Below are 15,755 nucleotides of genomic sequence, written 5' to 3' on the forward strand. Positions count from 1 at the left end.
AATTCATTCACTTAAGAATCAATGCATAATTTTTTTTTTTTTAATCTTAAAACTTTGGTAAATCATAAGTCAATCAACGTTGACAGGTTCACTAATTTTAGTTGATTCTGTAAGCTCTACAAAGATCAAAACAATAAAATTAGCAATAAATTATATTTAAACATTTATATATATATATATATATATATATATATAAGTAACAATTGGATACAATATATGTAGATATATATATATATATGATGTGGATGTAAAAAATATATAAATATTATGGTGATGGTGATGGACTGGTGGTGGGCGGCAATAAAGGTAAATGTTTATTTTAGGGTTACAACTTACAATTTGATTTGAGATTTGGGATATGGAGATGTAAAAGAAAAAAAAATTATATATATATACATATATATATTAAAAATCAATATATAAAAATGGAAAAAAAATTTAAAAATTAATATATAAAAATAAAAAAAATACTAAAATTAATATATAAAAATGAAAAAAATAAAAAATATATAATTTTTTAGTTATATAAGATATTATTTGGATTAGATTGGATTTATATTTCCAATTCATAACTAATCCAATCCATACAATTTATAATATTTTGAATCCAATCTAATTGATGAAAAAATCAAATCCAAACCGTTAAAAATAGATTGGATTAGACGGGTTGAACGGGTTGGATTGGATTTTGCCCACCCCTAATTAGAAATGATTCTAGTAGGACTGAATTGTTAGAGCGTGCCACGGAAAGATCAGAGGCTGATACGATAGTTGATGGAATGGAGTTTGGATAGCTGTGAAATGACTTTGAATGTAAAAGTAGTCCATTGGTTGAATCAACAGCCAGACAACTTGTTCGTGATATCTTAGAGCTTAGGGAAGGCAACCGTGCAGTTGGAACTTTTGCTGTTTCTGTTAAATACAAGGTAATTTAAGGTAATTATTTTTATGATATGCTTTATTATTATTATTGTTATTATTTTCTGATTATTGATCTTTCTGACTAGTTTCATAGTTTAATTTTTTAGGATCCTGTTAGAAGTTTTACAGGTCGTGAAAAATACAAGAGACCACTATGGGCTACCAATGCACTAGATAAGCCTTCTGCGGTGAGAAATGCAACATTTTCAAGAATGCTTTTTTGGGCAGTAGAAAATTGATTTTTATTTTTTTTATTTATTTATGTTTTGTTTGAAGTTTGAAGGATTTTCGTTCATTGTCATTGTTGTTTTACAGACAGTTCAAGAAATGGTGATGTTGTCAACCAGGGTCCTAAGAATCAAATGGATGATAATAGGAAAACCGAAATCTTTCATGGCCGGCATAAGTGGTGATTTGATCATAAAGATCAACTCCCAGTTTACTCTAAACCGGATTAGTGGCCAGGTGATTGAACATGAGGAGTTCTGGGATTTATCATCTTCTATAGTCTTTGCTCAGGCATTTTTCTGGACATCTCGCCGTCTCTTTGCCACAATAGAGAGCGGGAAGGACCTGTCTGATCTTGTTAAAGGCTTGTCAAGCCATTTGTCAAAGGAGAAAGAAAATCCAGGAATTTATCCAGATCCGTCTGTTGATCCAACAAAGGTGAACTCCTTTGCCAGAAAGATTGATTGTCTTTCTGAGAGTAAGAGCAAAGTTTAATCTTTTTACCTTTTTATCAGTTTTGAATAATGGGTTTTTGATTTGAATTTTATTGCAGTTCTTTCAGAGGGATGACACTTTTCAAAGAGATGCATATCAAATAGCAATATTTCTGGCAGTAATCTATTTTGTTGTACAGTTTTTGAGGACTACCCTATAAAGCCTTTGATCCACAGTCGAAATTGTAACTATCCATGGTATATATTCTCAATGCATTACCCATCTTTAATCCATAAAACATCAAACCCCAGTTGTACTTGTATTCTATTCAGATTATACTAATAATATCATAATTTTTCACTAAAATAAGTCTTCTCTGATCTTTGCAACAGGAAGTTTCCAGTCACAAATCAAACTTAACAAAAGAATATACAATAAAAGAACTTTGAAACGGGCAACCAAAAAGCCAATACAGAAGAAGTTAGTCTCTGTAAATTCAATTTCCTGTAATGTCATGCATGTTTGGTATGCTTAACAACAACAACCAAGTATTATCCCAGCGGAATAATTTTGCTCCGTGGGATGAAGAGATTAAATTAAAAAGAAAGAAAAAAAACTTCCTGAACGGTATATATATAACTTCCTAAATCAAATCAAGCACACAACCGAGTTGAATCAATTAATATTACAACAAAATTAATGAGTTTTGTGCCACTGTTCTAATGTACAAAGTTGTGCAGAACACAAGACCGTCTCAAGAATTTTTGAAGCCCTAGGCAAAAAAAAACAATACTTGAGGCCTTAATTAAATATTACTTTTAATAAAATAGATTTTTTATGTAAAATTTATATTTTTTTTTTGGCTTTTTTAATGTAAAGGTATTAATTAAATTTTTATATTCAAGATTGATAATAATTCTTTTTTAATTAATAAAATTATTAAATTTTTTAATCTTGTTAAATCATAGTTAAACATAAATAAGATTTTATTAATTTTAATTTTTGAAAAACTTATTTTTACTGAAGCTATACTAACACAAAATAATAAATCCATACATTGCAAAAAAAATTAATGTTTTAATAGAGTTTATTATCTCAAGTGCTATTTTTTATTTATGAATTTATTTTTTTTTCAGATTTTTAGTTTTCAAAATAAACCTAATTAATTTATTCGAATTAAGATAAGATAAAAATAAAAAAATAAAAGCATATACTATAAAAACATAAAGTCTAGTTTTTATAAATAGCAAGAATAATTAATAAACAATTACAATAATGAATTCATATAAAACAAAAAAAAAATTAAAAGTATTATGAGAATGAATAATATAAGTTCATTAAAATAAATAATAATTTATAATTTTATCTTTTATTTTAGAGTTATTTGAATCAAAATTGTAAATTATATAGGTTGGATATTAAAATTAAATAAATATAAAAGATAAGTGAATGAAAAAAGATGAAAATAAGTGAGTTAGATGAGAAAAATTGCATAAACAACTTAGAAAAAGTGTACAAACAAGAGGAGTATTAATCCTTTTTTTTATCATTAAAATTTAATCAATTATAAAATATAAAATATTTAATTAAATTTAATTGGTGTTATTTTTCAAAAATAAAAATAATTAAAGATAATTATCAATTAGAATTCATCCAAAAAAATAAATAATCAATTAGAGATAATTTAAAATATTTTTAAAATCAAAATTTTTATATTTTCAAAATAAATTAATAATTATATTCTATTTAATTAATACACATATATATTTTATATATATAAATTTTTTTTTGGCCCCTATAAAATGGGGCTAGGCATTGACCTTAGTGGCCTATGCCTTAAGCCGGCCCTGGCAGAACAGCAATCAGTAATAACAAAATTGTTAATACTCTTCCTGTTACCAGACTATAACCTGAAGAAAGATTGTGGTGACCAACAATGTACACTGATCCCGATTCATCCTTCAGCTTAATGGTTGAGGAACCTAAATCACAGCACCAATAATTGCACCCGTTATATGTCTAATTCATGACAGAAAACCATTATGCTATATATAATTCATGAAGAAAAACAATGGGTTTTCTTTTCTATTCTTTTTTTGTTTTTGTTTTTGTTCTTTTGTTTTTTTTTTAAGCTAAGCAACTTAGGCAACTTGGGGAAAAACTCGTTAAGAGTGATAATAGAAATGGAGAATAGTTTTGAGCGTATTCATGAACCCAGTAATCTAAAAGTGAAATCAAAGATACTTACAGTTGTACTCTCTCCAGCCAATGACCTGATTTTCAGCATCATATACCACTAGCTTATTTGCAAGCACCATGTCTGCAATTGGAAACAATTAAGAAGTCAATAAATAAAATTACATACAGAAACACACCAAAAATATTTCATCTACTCCATTCTTTCGATAAAAATTATCCCCAATCAATCTATATATCTAGTTCCAGAAAGTTATACTTCAAAATGCCTCCAATTTTATAACACATAGAAGACAGACAGATGTCTGACATAGATAGAGGCAGAAATCAGAAATCATCTAAATGCTTTTTGAACAGATTATCTCATGAGTAATATGCAGAGTCTTTTTGACAAGCTTAGGTATTTTTGTTTATCTTCTAAATGCTTTTAGACAAGCCATGTGCTATCCATAGAAGGATAGAAATTTTGGAAGTAAAGAACTAATGCAAACAGCATACAATATATGGTTTAAACACAAACACAATGGTTGAAATGGTTGGAGTCTTTAAGACTGATGTGAAATTTGATCTAAATCTATGACCATGAGTAATTGTTTGAAGTACTACATCAAGCTAGAAATCACCAATCAAATTTACTTTAAAATGTAAGTCAAGGCAAGGCATTACCTCCCAAAAGAGTCACTTGTTTTACATCCTTGGATTTCATTCCACTGTTTTGCCAACCAATACACCACACATGGTCCTAAAGAGACATCATGCAAAATATTTATTAGCCAAGTAAATTTAAGAACAGTAAGCACGTAAAAGCCACCTTAAGTAGAGGGAAAAAAAAAAAAAAAAAAAAAAAAAAAAAGAAAACCACAATATGAAGCATGCATGTTTAAATAACAATTAACCACTTACACGAACTTGGAACAGGTAATCATGAGGATAAACTGTCAAAATAAGTGATTTATCAAAATGTAATGTGATAACTGGAAATCCATCATCAACCCTGAAAGAATGAAGCAACAAACAGATCAGAATGGTTTTTACAAGCCTTACTATTTTACACGACTTAATAAGTAAAAAGGGCAAATAATAAAGACTAACAAAATTTCATAAATAATAGACAATACAATGGAAAAGTTGCAGTTAGCGCCTCACTTATCATTATACTCGAAACAAGTAAATTCATCATCAACTGTATGTAATTTCAATCCGGGCTGCTGTGCCAAAACCTAATTTATTCAAAACAGAAAAAGAAAAAACTAAAATTATATATAGTACAAACTTCAAATGATTGGAAGTTAAAAGGACATCATGTACCTTGGTCACCAGTGGGTCATAAACAGTATCTGGAAGATAAGCGAAGGTTGTCCCACTGTCAACTATCGTTCCTGTCCGATCTCCAGTATCAAATATATCTGTGGGAAGTTCTAGAACATCACCACCCACCTCAATTGCCTTCATAATAACATTGTAATGTGCCCTAAGATGGTAAATAAAAGTATAATTACAACAGCATTCATAAGCCAAGATCTAAAGAAGAGGTACTTCTTCCTCAACTAAGAAAGAACTTCGACAAACATAGATCATACAACTCCATTTATAATTTTAAAAGCGAATTAGTCATTTAACTAATTCTGAAGTGGTTCGTCACATTTACTTTATATTTAGTGCAAGAATGCCGCCAAAAAAAAACCCTCAAGAGGTACCATTTCCCTATAACTAATAAACACACTAATTCATAGTGTATCATATCTCTAACAAAATAAGAATTTTGTGATAATCTCACTTACTGATTTGGTACCATCGGAGTAGTATTCACTTGTGGTTCCACCACTTCCCCAATGGCAAAGATTCCACCTCCATTTACATTATCCAAGCAGTGGGCAAATGTTTTTTTGACCTTTCCAGCCACAGCAAGCTGTGATATCATTGACGAATTTGCTTGTCCAAAACCAATTATACCATCAAGTGCTACAGAAGTTGCACCAGGGTCTCCAGATTGCTTGGCTCCGCACCTAATCCACAAAAGGCAGTTAATTAATGTACACATGCTCACACACACAATACATAAACTCTAAAGCTACAATAAGTTAAGTCAAAGTGAGCCAACATTGGAAAATCTGAATCTGCCGAAACTTGGGAGACCAGAGGTTGACTGCGTAGACACATGTAGAATAAAGTGTTGCATAAAAAGAAAATGTAACTCACCCAAATATTACACTTCCATTTTCTGATTGTGTTTGCTGATTTCCAATCAGTTTTTCAAAGTGTATAGTATCCTTCACAAAGTAACCTGTAGTCGTGCTACCATCTGCATAAACCACATTATATTTGCATCGCAATTCGGGCCTGCAACCAGGAAGTGGACCATCGTATGTCGATATGCAAAATTCTTGATCACAAGTAACTAACTTTGAAGTGGATGAGCTTTTTGGATCATAGAGTGTAAGATCAATCTGCGGTATGATAAACAAAATAATAAAAACCTTTTTGATAAAGCGATATTATAATTTATTTAATACTCTGAGATGGCCTAAAATATGCAATGATATAAGAAATGGTAAAAGTAGGGTCACCAACACCAAGATGACTTTTTGTGGGACACTTCTGACAGTCGATACAATTCACCCATAAAATGTCACTTCCTGTATCAACTTGCACATAATAGTCTTTTGGAGGAGACCCAATCCGAAGTTTTGCAAAGTAAAGCCTGATCCAAACAAACAAGTAAAAAGCCAAAATGCAATGGGTTTCAGTTAAAAGAAGAAAACAATATAAGATCATACTCTATCTTTATATGAATTTTATCAAACATCCTTCATGAAAGGAAGCAAAGAGAAGGATAAGTATAATTAAAATGGATCTTTTTCGTCTCCTAGGAATTAAGACCAACAAGTTAAAAACTGAATTGAGGGAGAGATAAGTAGACAGAACGCAACAAAAATTCATACCAACAAACAGAGTGGAGATTGTAACCTTGTCATTAGTTTTTTGTCCAAAAAATAGTGAGGAAGATTGTAACATCTTCCAACATGCAAAACATTGAAAGAAAACAAAAAAATAAAACTTATGAAATTACAATTCATGGAAATTAACAATGAAAAATATCATCAATAATTCCAGGCAGAATAAAAGCAAGAGAAAATCTAATACGAATCTACCAAATTAAAAGCACCCAACAAACGCATCTAGCTCATTATCACTCAGACCACCAAAAGACTCTAAATTAAGAAGCAAGCAAGATAAAGGTGCTCCTCCAATCTGCATGAAAATTGGCACCCAGAGCCTGCACTTTTGCATATAAAGAGAAAAATCGGATCCTAAATGAAGTAATCAAATACATGGCATATGATAAAAAAGCCCAACAACCTTTTTTACTAAGGATTAATGATACTTCAGAATAAAATTCCAGCTGGAATCTAAAAAGAACCAAATAGAAAAATGGATGTAAAGAATAAAGCCAACTGACCCGACATCAGTAAGCATGCTATTGCCACCCAATTGCACATCCACAGAAGAGAGAGTCCTAGCATGACGTCGCATATCATGGTCTTTCAAGGTCCTCAAAGACCTTCCTCTACCCTTGAATTTGTGCTGTACCGGGAACAAAAAGTTGCCAGAAACAGTCGAAAACAATGCCAAAACCAAAATTCCACCCAGAAAAGCCAATCTCGTTCCAAGGTCCATTTTCATTTCTCCCTTTATAAATAAATAAATAAATCGCTGAGAACTTTATAATCCAACAAAACCCAATATTCACCACAACCCAGGCCTTGGATTTCTCTGAACCTTTTTGTTCAAGCTATCTTTATTAAGAATTCTATGATGGTTTAGGAACGTGGGTTTTGTAGGGAATTCATGGGCGTGTTAGGTGTTACAATTTTGACCATTCATGTGGTTTTAGTAATTAAAAAAATATATATCATTGAGAAGATATCATCCTCCAGTTTTAGATGTTCAAGCTATCTTTATTAAGCATTCTATGATGGTGTAGGAACGTGGGGGCATTCATGGGCGTGTTGGGTTGTACAATTTTGACCATTCATGTGGTTCTAGTAATTAAAAAATATATCATTAGTAAGATATCATCCTCCAGTTTTAGATGTTAAACAACTGCTTATTTAAACGCAAAAGCATTCCTGGCAATAAAAAATAAATGAGTAAATAAAAGAAAACAAGATTTTTCATTTCAAACCAATTATTGGAAAATTCATATTTCAATCTTAAATTATTCTTTATTTTGGTCTAGCACAGGAAATAATATAGTCCTTATCAAGTACGAATCTAGTTCAAGATTTTCTTTTCCTTTCCATAAAATCTAATATCATATAATTTAACTATGCAGTAAATTAAGAGGTTAACTTAGAATATCCCTGAACTTTTTAGTGTACTCTTTTGTTCCTTTTTTTTTTCTTTTATTTATTTATTTTTTATTATTATTATTATTATTTATGATTTGAAGGCATGGACATTATTATTGGGTTTACACCTAATTTTGCTTTTACTTATTATCCAACTCAGTCACGTATGCAATGAATATCAATGCCAAAGTTGGATAGAATGGCTTTGATTATACATGCTATTATATCTATTTGCATCCCTTGAAAAGCTAAACTTTTCTGAACAGATAACATTAATCAGATTTCAATTTTGAATAGAATCTTAAATGAGTTCAATACAAACTTTCAGTTTCTTCTGACATATTTTATAAAGCATAATTTTTTTATTTTTTATTTTTTTTTTGGGAACAAAATGATGATCTTAGTACGTGGTCAGTGAGCAAAGCTATATATCAAAGAGAAAAATATACACTGTATGTTCAATAAAACTCAATTTAAATTAAATTGAATTAGACTATTTTATATATAATTTAATTTAATTAGAAAAAATTTAAAGTAGTTCGGCGTACAAATTGCAAGATAATGTGATATTTTTATGAGTTGCAATAAGCTATTGTGGGCTGCGCTATGGATGCCCTGGCTGGATGGATCACAATTTTTTTCTTTATTTATTTATTTATTTTGAAATAATTGACTAGGACTTAAAATGTAAAAAGATTTTTTTTTTTTAAAAAAAAAATATGACATTACATACAATTTTACATATATAAAGAAATAAAATGATTTACCACACCAATACTATTGATCTTATTGTCGAAGCGAGACTTTATGATGGTGTAATAGAAAGTGACTTGCAAGAAGCTATTAGGCTTGCCAATAAAGAAGATACGAACCTTTTTTTTTTCTGATTGTTTTCTTCAAAAAAAAAAAAAAAACCTTTGAACATGGGTGGAGAAGGGTCCAATTTGGTAGGACCCCTTTTTGTCTGCTCGAATGTCAATTCTTTTTTTTTAATAAAGTTTTTACTTTGCTTTTTATTAAAAAAAAAATAAAAAGAAAGATTTACCATGCACACCAATAATATTAGGATGATCATATTTGTATAATTAGTAAGCAAATTAGATACTCTTAAAATCACTCCTACCACAAACTTTATATGTATAGGGTTTAATTTTATTATCTAAAGGAGTAGAAATTTGAATTCAAGATTTTCATGGAAAACAAATAGTGGATATATTATTAGGTTGTCCTAAGAAATATATGTAAAGGTTGACAAAATATTACATAACATATTTATCTTACATAAACTTCATACAAATTTTCTCATAAAAAAAAAAAAGAAACAAAAGAAAAAGAAAAACTTCAAACAAATTTTTATATGTTTTATTCTCTACTTATTTGGAGAGGCAAATGAAGCTTAAAACAGAAGAAAATAAATACTTTAATATGTCATTCAAAACAACAAAATATCCTAAATTATTAAATATTATAAATTTCTGTACATAATCTTCTTCCCATTTATGTGGACGATTTGGGCTTGCCACTTGAAAAGTATCAACCCAAATGACCATTACCCCCTTTACTTTCCACACAGTTTATAAAATAAAAATGAAAAAAATCCCAACACCAATTTGGTCATTTCATCGCCCCAAAACGGAATGATCTCGTCATTCTGTCCATCCCTTTCCCCATCTTCCCCTGTAAATTCTCCAACACCTCTCATTTGCTCCTTCACAAGGCCCCACCAAAAATTCCAAACAACCGACTGACGAAAATACCCCCCAGCATTTACCCATCACACCAAGAATCCAAAGCCCAATTTCGTAATCTCATTACATCCCTTATTCTATCCTCTTCCGACAAGTTTCTCGTAGCGACGAAAATAGCCCCGATATTTTTCCCAACCTGTGTTAATCACCACAAAATTAGGAGGGCTAAATCGTACTTTAAACGATCCTTTCATTACTATATATATTATTGTCTCTTGTGCCAAGGATATCGGGATCTCCATCATCACTGCACTCCGGCGAAAATGGTGTTCCACTCGCTTACTCTAACACCGCAGTCGATTCCCTCCCCGCCGTCGTTATCCTGCTCCGCAAAGCACCGGATCTTTCTTTCGTCTTCGTCTTCTTCATCATCATCTTCTGCCTGCTTCGCCTCCAAGAAGAATGCGGTTGTGAGGTTGAGTGGTGTCCGTCGGAAGAGAGCTTCCAGTGTTATTAGGTCGAGCTTGGACACTGTGGACCCCATTGTGGGCCAGGTCACCGAGGTCGATAAGGATACTTTCTGGCCCATCGTCAAAGCGGCCGTCGGCAAAACCGTCGTCCTCGATATGTATACTCAATGGTAATTCGTTAAACTTTTTCTATTTGCTTCCTCAGAAAAAGAAAAAAAACAATAAAAGAAAGCCCATTTAATTTATAAAGCAAGCAAAATGCAATTTCTTTTTTCTTTCTGGCTTTTTTGTTTTGCTGAGTGGATATCGATTTTAGGTAAGTGACAGAAATATTGTGTGGAAACCAGTTGTGATTCTGATGTAGTTTGAGTTTGAGAGTAGTATATATTAAGCTTTGATTTTTAAGCTTAGGGCAAAAAGGATTTTGAAAAACTGTGCTGTAAAGTCTTAATGGTATCGTATAAAGTTGGGAATTTTTTTTCAGCTGGGTACTGATTTGCCATTGGGAAGGTATATTTCAGTGTCAAGTTTAGCTGAATTCAAAGCTAATCCAAGTGGAAAACATAAACTTGTCTATAAAACTAGCCCAAATTCTTCGCAATTTGGGCAAATTTATTACAAGAACCTTGTATCGTATATTAGTTGGATATTGGAGGTGTGATAAGAAAGTTGGAAACTTTGAAATTTTTGGAAGAGTTTGAGGTTTTCCATCATTTGATTTTTTCAGCATTGGTGGACATGGTGTTTGTAATACAGTCTTTGTATAATCATGGGAAATTAATAGTTTCAATATTTTAATAGTTTCTATGTACTGTCATTTGGTGCGGTTGTTTTGGAGAAATGAGGATGATTTATATGAATTAACTTCTTTGACAACCTAAAGCTAAGTTGCTGAAATTTATGACAGCTGCTCATATTAATAAAATCTTTGTGCTATTGGTCTTATCAAGCAAAGTGACACACAATGTTACACGTTTGGAATATTAACTTGCATTTATTAGTAAATTAGTTTAGTTCTTGCTTGTGCTATCTGTCTTGGAAAGCTTTTGAGATTCAAAGTTTCCATAATCTTTCTTATCTTACCTTATGGTTATGTGATTGAAAATTCTGCTAGGTTGTTTGGACTAATGAAGGATTTTTACATCAATTTAACCAGTGACCACTACTGCTTGAACCACACTTTAATAACCCTTTTTCTTGTTTGAAGATTATAGTCATTATTCCAATTGTATTTTTCAGCTAATTAACAAGTAATCAAGATCTCCCAAATATACTTGGCTACATTCTTTTTGGTCCTTCTGTACCAAATTTCACCTTCCTTATGGTTCAACTGGTTCTTAGTTATTCCTGTCCATTGGCCTGTGTAGTATTTGGATACGTGATTCCTGCAAAGAAACTAAACTCGTGTCGGTGCAGGCCTAGCCAGGTTCATCAATAGGAAAACGTGTTAATTCTCAGGATGTACCAGGATTAATTTTGATCCTTGGGACCCTAGCCACAATTCCAGTTCAGTCAGCATATAAGAGATCACCAGAATGTTAAACAGTAACGTGAATGGTGAAAGGTAGAAGTGAAGCTACGTCTTTATACAATTTAGATACTGGACTAGTATGAAGTCGATCTTAGTTTCCTACCTGATCTTAGTGTTTGATTTGGTAATTGTTGTCAAAAATAACATTGATCAATAATTTTGTTCCTTGTTTAATAATGCATTTCTGACAATCTGATGAACATTATTGTCTACGCTAGATCATTTTGTCTCCTGCACTAGAGAAAGGAGGAAAAAAAGGTAGTCATTAATTATCTTCTAGCAATAACAATGTGTTGTAATATAGTGTAATATGGTATTTCTTTGAATAAAGGTAAATATCATTGTGTTATTTACATTCTATAACTAGTATCACATTAGATTAAAATATATTATATCGATGCATTATTGGTAGATGTTAAAATCTGTTTAATAAGACACATCTTTATGTTGGAAATTTTCCCCCTTTTTTTTTTTTTTTTTCGGTGGAACTTATTTTATGATCTTTTACTTTTCTGTAACTTTTTATTGATTTCTGACACTTTCTCAAACTCTGTAGGTGTGGCCCTTGCAAGGTGATAGCCCCAAAATTCCAAGAGTTGGCAGAGAAGTACGATGATGTTGTCTTTTTAAAGCTCGATTGCAATCAAGACAACAGGGTTAGCTATAAGATTCCAATACATAAAATTCATTCTTAAACATGATTTTGATTTACAAAGCACATGTTGTCTCCCTCACTGTTTCACAGCTCACATGATTCTAATCATTGCTGGCAGCCATTGGCAAAGGAACTTGGAATAAGGGTGGTACCAACTTTCAAGATCTTAAAGGACAGCAAGATTGTAAAAGAGGTCACTGGTGCTAAATTTGATGATTTAGTTGTTGCCATAGACTCTGTGAGATCAGGCTAAATTTCCTTTACCATGTAAAATGTTAATAATATAACCGACGATCCTTTCAAAATGATTGTTGTACTTGTATGTGCCAGAATTTATTATTATTATTGTTATTATTATTATTATTATTATTTTTTTTTTCTCTTTTATTACTCCAATTATAGTTGAATGGAGAAGAAGACATATCACGGTGTTTTCTGCTTATTCCGAATGAGAATGACTTTGGTGGGTTTTTTGCTTTTCTGGTCTTATAATTCGGTATTTTATTTAGGATAAAGAGCTGAAATAAATATATATACAAATTAATTCTTACGATAGAAAACCACTTTGATTGACACTGTTTTGTGATCCTACATGACGTATAGTGACGATACTTTTGTACTGAAAAAGTAAACGAATTAATAAGAGTCGAGCTTAGTAAATGAGACAATGTTAATTTAAGGCTAGTTGAGAGAGTACATTATAGACTTCTCCATCCTATTCTGTTGTACTGATCTAAATGAACATGATCCTCTCCGTCTATAGGAAAATGAAAGGATTTTAATTTGGATTAACAAAATTACGCATGTAAGCATTTTAGATCCAATAACTAGAATTACTTGGTGTCATCATCAAAATATTTGATATTTTTCGATATTTTTATTTTTTGAAAAGGTCGAAATGAAATTTAAGTTCGACATGAAAATAGTTAGAATTTCCATAATATCCATAATTTTTGAAATTTCAGTAAAATTTTCATGCAAATTTTTATAAAATATCTACATCTAATCCTTAACGATTTGGTTAAAAAATTTATAATTTTTATGGAAATTTCTAAAATTTTTATGAAATTTCTACTAAAATTTCAAAAATATCCAATATTTTTTTAATTTTTTTAAAAAAATTCATAAATATTATTGATATTTAGTAAAACCTTTTATCAAATTAACTCCATTGATAATTTTTTTACCCTTCAATTGCTTTTTAGATATTTAGTGATATAAGCAAAATAGAATGAATTGAATTGAATAACATTAATAAGTTCTACTTATTTATTGAATATCAATAAAGCAAAAATACAAAGATTGTAGATCGTAGATTATATTTTTGAATCTTGGAAATCTTAATATTTGAAACTATAATGGAAGATGATGATGAAGAGGGCAATCAAATATACCAATTGATTAGAGACGTTTATTTAGATGATCATGAAGGGAATCCTGATCCAAAGATTGCTCAACAAGCTGAAAAAAAAAAAGAATAAATGTTCAAAAAATGATTGTTAAAGAAGTAAATTCTAGTAGTGATGATTCATTTCAAAGGCTTATGAGAGAGCCAACTAAAACTACTAGTATTTCAGCTCCATCAGGTGGTACACATTACTTTAGCTCCAGTAGTGATAAAGATAACTTCAATAAATTATCTGAATTAGAAGTTAGAAGAGGTAATGGCCAAAGGGAATCATCAAGTCAAGAAGTTTGATTAAGCCCATTTACTGGTGAATAATATTACACACATGCAACACAAGATGAAGATCATAGAAGTAGAGATGCAGGTAAAGGATTCAGTGCTCTTGGAAAAGATTATATACGTAAAGAAAAATCCATAATGAAGATGTCGCAACAACAAGAAGATTCAATTTCTACAAATTATAGATTTATAAGAGTTAGAACATAATCCTTATTCAATAGATATGTATGGAATGTCATCAAGTAGCAATCCATGGGTACCATCTCAAACTCAACCATCAGAAAGTAATAATTATGCACATAATTAGCCAATAATGTAATATCTATATGGTTGGCATATTAATAATTATATGCAAAATTATCAGGGAGATATATATTTCCATAATTACTTCTCACATTTCACATCTGAAAATCAAAATGAAGAAGAAATCAATGATTTTCAATCACCAAAGAGTTTTATGTGGTATTAAAATAACATTTATGAACTACAATATAATTGTAATAATAGTTTTATATATTTTAGTTAATAAATAATTTTATCAAATATGTATTTTTGATATATTTTTATTCATAATAATTCATCTATGGTCATTAATGCTTATTATAAATTAATTCACTAGGAAGAATATAACATTCATTCAATATTTTAGCAAGTATTATAATCAATTCGATAATTAATGAATTAAATAAGCCAATTCTAAAGTTTTAATAAAAATTTCCACTTTTAAAACAAATTTCTATAATTTTTTTATAACTTTTGATCGATATTCGATATTTTTTGATATTTCCATAGAAATTTCAGTATTTTAAATTCTCGATATTTCCATCGATATCGATTTTTTAAACATTGACCATCATTAGTAACTTGAAAATAATTTTATTACCCATTAATCAGTATTAATTTTCTTACATGGTTTAGAATTAAAAATATATCAATAAATAAGACTATCCAAAATAGAATTGCTAGTGTAAAAAAAAAATAATAAATAAAAAAAAACAATTCTCAAATATAGTCAAAATAATATATAAAATATATCTCCATGATAATTATCTTAAGAATTAAATATTTATCTTTTATATTAGATTTTAGCAGATTTTGAAAAAATAAATATTAATGGTAAGAAAAATCTAATTTTACAACTTTTTTTTTTCACATATTAATTTTTTAAGAACTAAAAAATCAAAAATAAATATTAATGGTAAGAAAAATCTAATTTTACATTTTTTTTCACATATTAATTTTTTTAAGAACTATTGAACTTATTAACTATATATAAATAAAAGCGTATAAAAAAATATTTTACAATCAACTTTGCTTTTAACTTGCTTTATCATTTAATTTAAACATTATTAAAAAGTAATTATCATTGAGATATATCATGTAATATTTTATCATATTTTGTATTTTTGTTTAAAGTAATCAACAAGCAACTATATTTTGGATGGATTTATTTTTAATTCTAAATCATATAAGGAAATCAACACTAATTAATGATGAATGAGATTGCTTCCATATTAATAACGATAATATAACACAACTTCCATTAGATGATATAATTTGATTAATCAAAATTGAAATCTTCCAGTTTCTCT

General features: G+C 29.8%; 3 protein-coding genes across 3 annotated transcripts; 2 read left to right on the plus strand and 1 right to left on the minus strand.

The window, feature by feature from the left end:
* The first annotated feature begins 358 nt into the window (after window positions 1-358).
* Window positions 359-2,482, plus strand: LOC125421046 (uncharacterized). Its single transcript, XM_060812190.1, is given in 5 exon segments — window positions 359-366; window positions 707-926; window positions 1,029-1,109; window positions 1,237-1,587; window positions 1,703-2,482. Coding segments are annotated over 5 exon segments (762 nt in total). The 3' UTR covers window positions 1,805-2,482.
* A 566-nt stretch (window positions 2,483-3,048) lies between these two features.
* On the minus strand, window positions 3,049-7,718 carry LOC125420816 (aspartic proteinase 36). Its single transcript, XM_048467971.2, has 10 exons — window positions 7,241-7,718; window positions 6,352-6,481; window positions 5,980-6,227; window positions 5,562-5,786; window positions 5,089-5,251; window positions 4,927-5,000; window positions 4,684-4,774; window positions 4,447-4,522; window positions 3,833-3,904; window positions 3,049-3,566 (listed from the first exon to the last, which is right to left on the minus strand). The coding sequence occupies exons 1-10, from the start codon at window positions 7,462-7,464 to the stop codon at window positions 3,421-3,423; spliced, it is 1,449 nt and encodes a 482-aa protein (XP_048323928.2). The 5' UTR covers window positions 7,465-7,718; the 3' UTR covers window positions 3,049-3,420.
* Window positions 7,719-10,092: 2,374 nt separating this feature from the next.
* On the plus strand, window positions 10,093-12,845 carry LOC107412500 (thioredoxin F1, chloroplastic). The gene is made up of 3 exons (XM_016020275.4): window positions 10,093-10,460; window positions 12,378-12,477; window positions 12,595-12,845. Exons 1-3 carry the CDS (start codon window positions 10,144-10,146, stop codon window positions 12,727-12,729), a joined length of 552 nt encoding a protein of 183 aa, XP_015875761.3. The 5' UTR covers window positions 10,093-10,143; the 3' UTR covers window positions 12,730-12,845.
* Window positions 12,846-15,755: the final 2,910 nt, after the last annotated feature.

The sequence above is a fragment of the Ziziphus jujuba genome, chromosome 10 (genome assembly GCF_031755915.1).
Source record: "Ziziphus jujuba cultivar Dongzao chromosome 10, ASM3175591v1".
Taxonomy (NCBI): Eukaryota; Viridiplantae; Streptophyta; class Magnoliopsida; order Rosales; family Rhamnaceae; genus Ziziphus; species Ziziphus jujuba.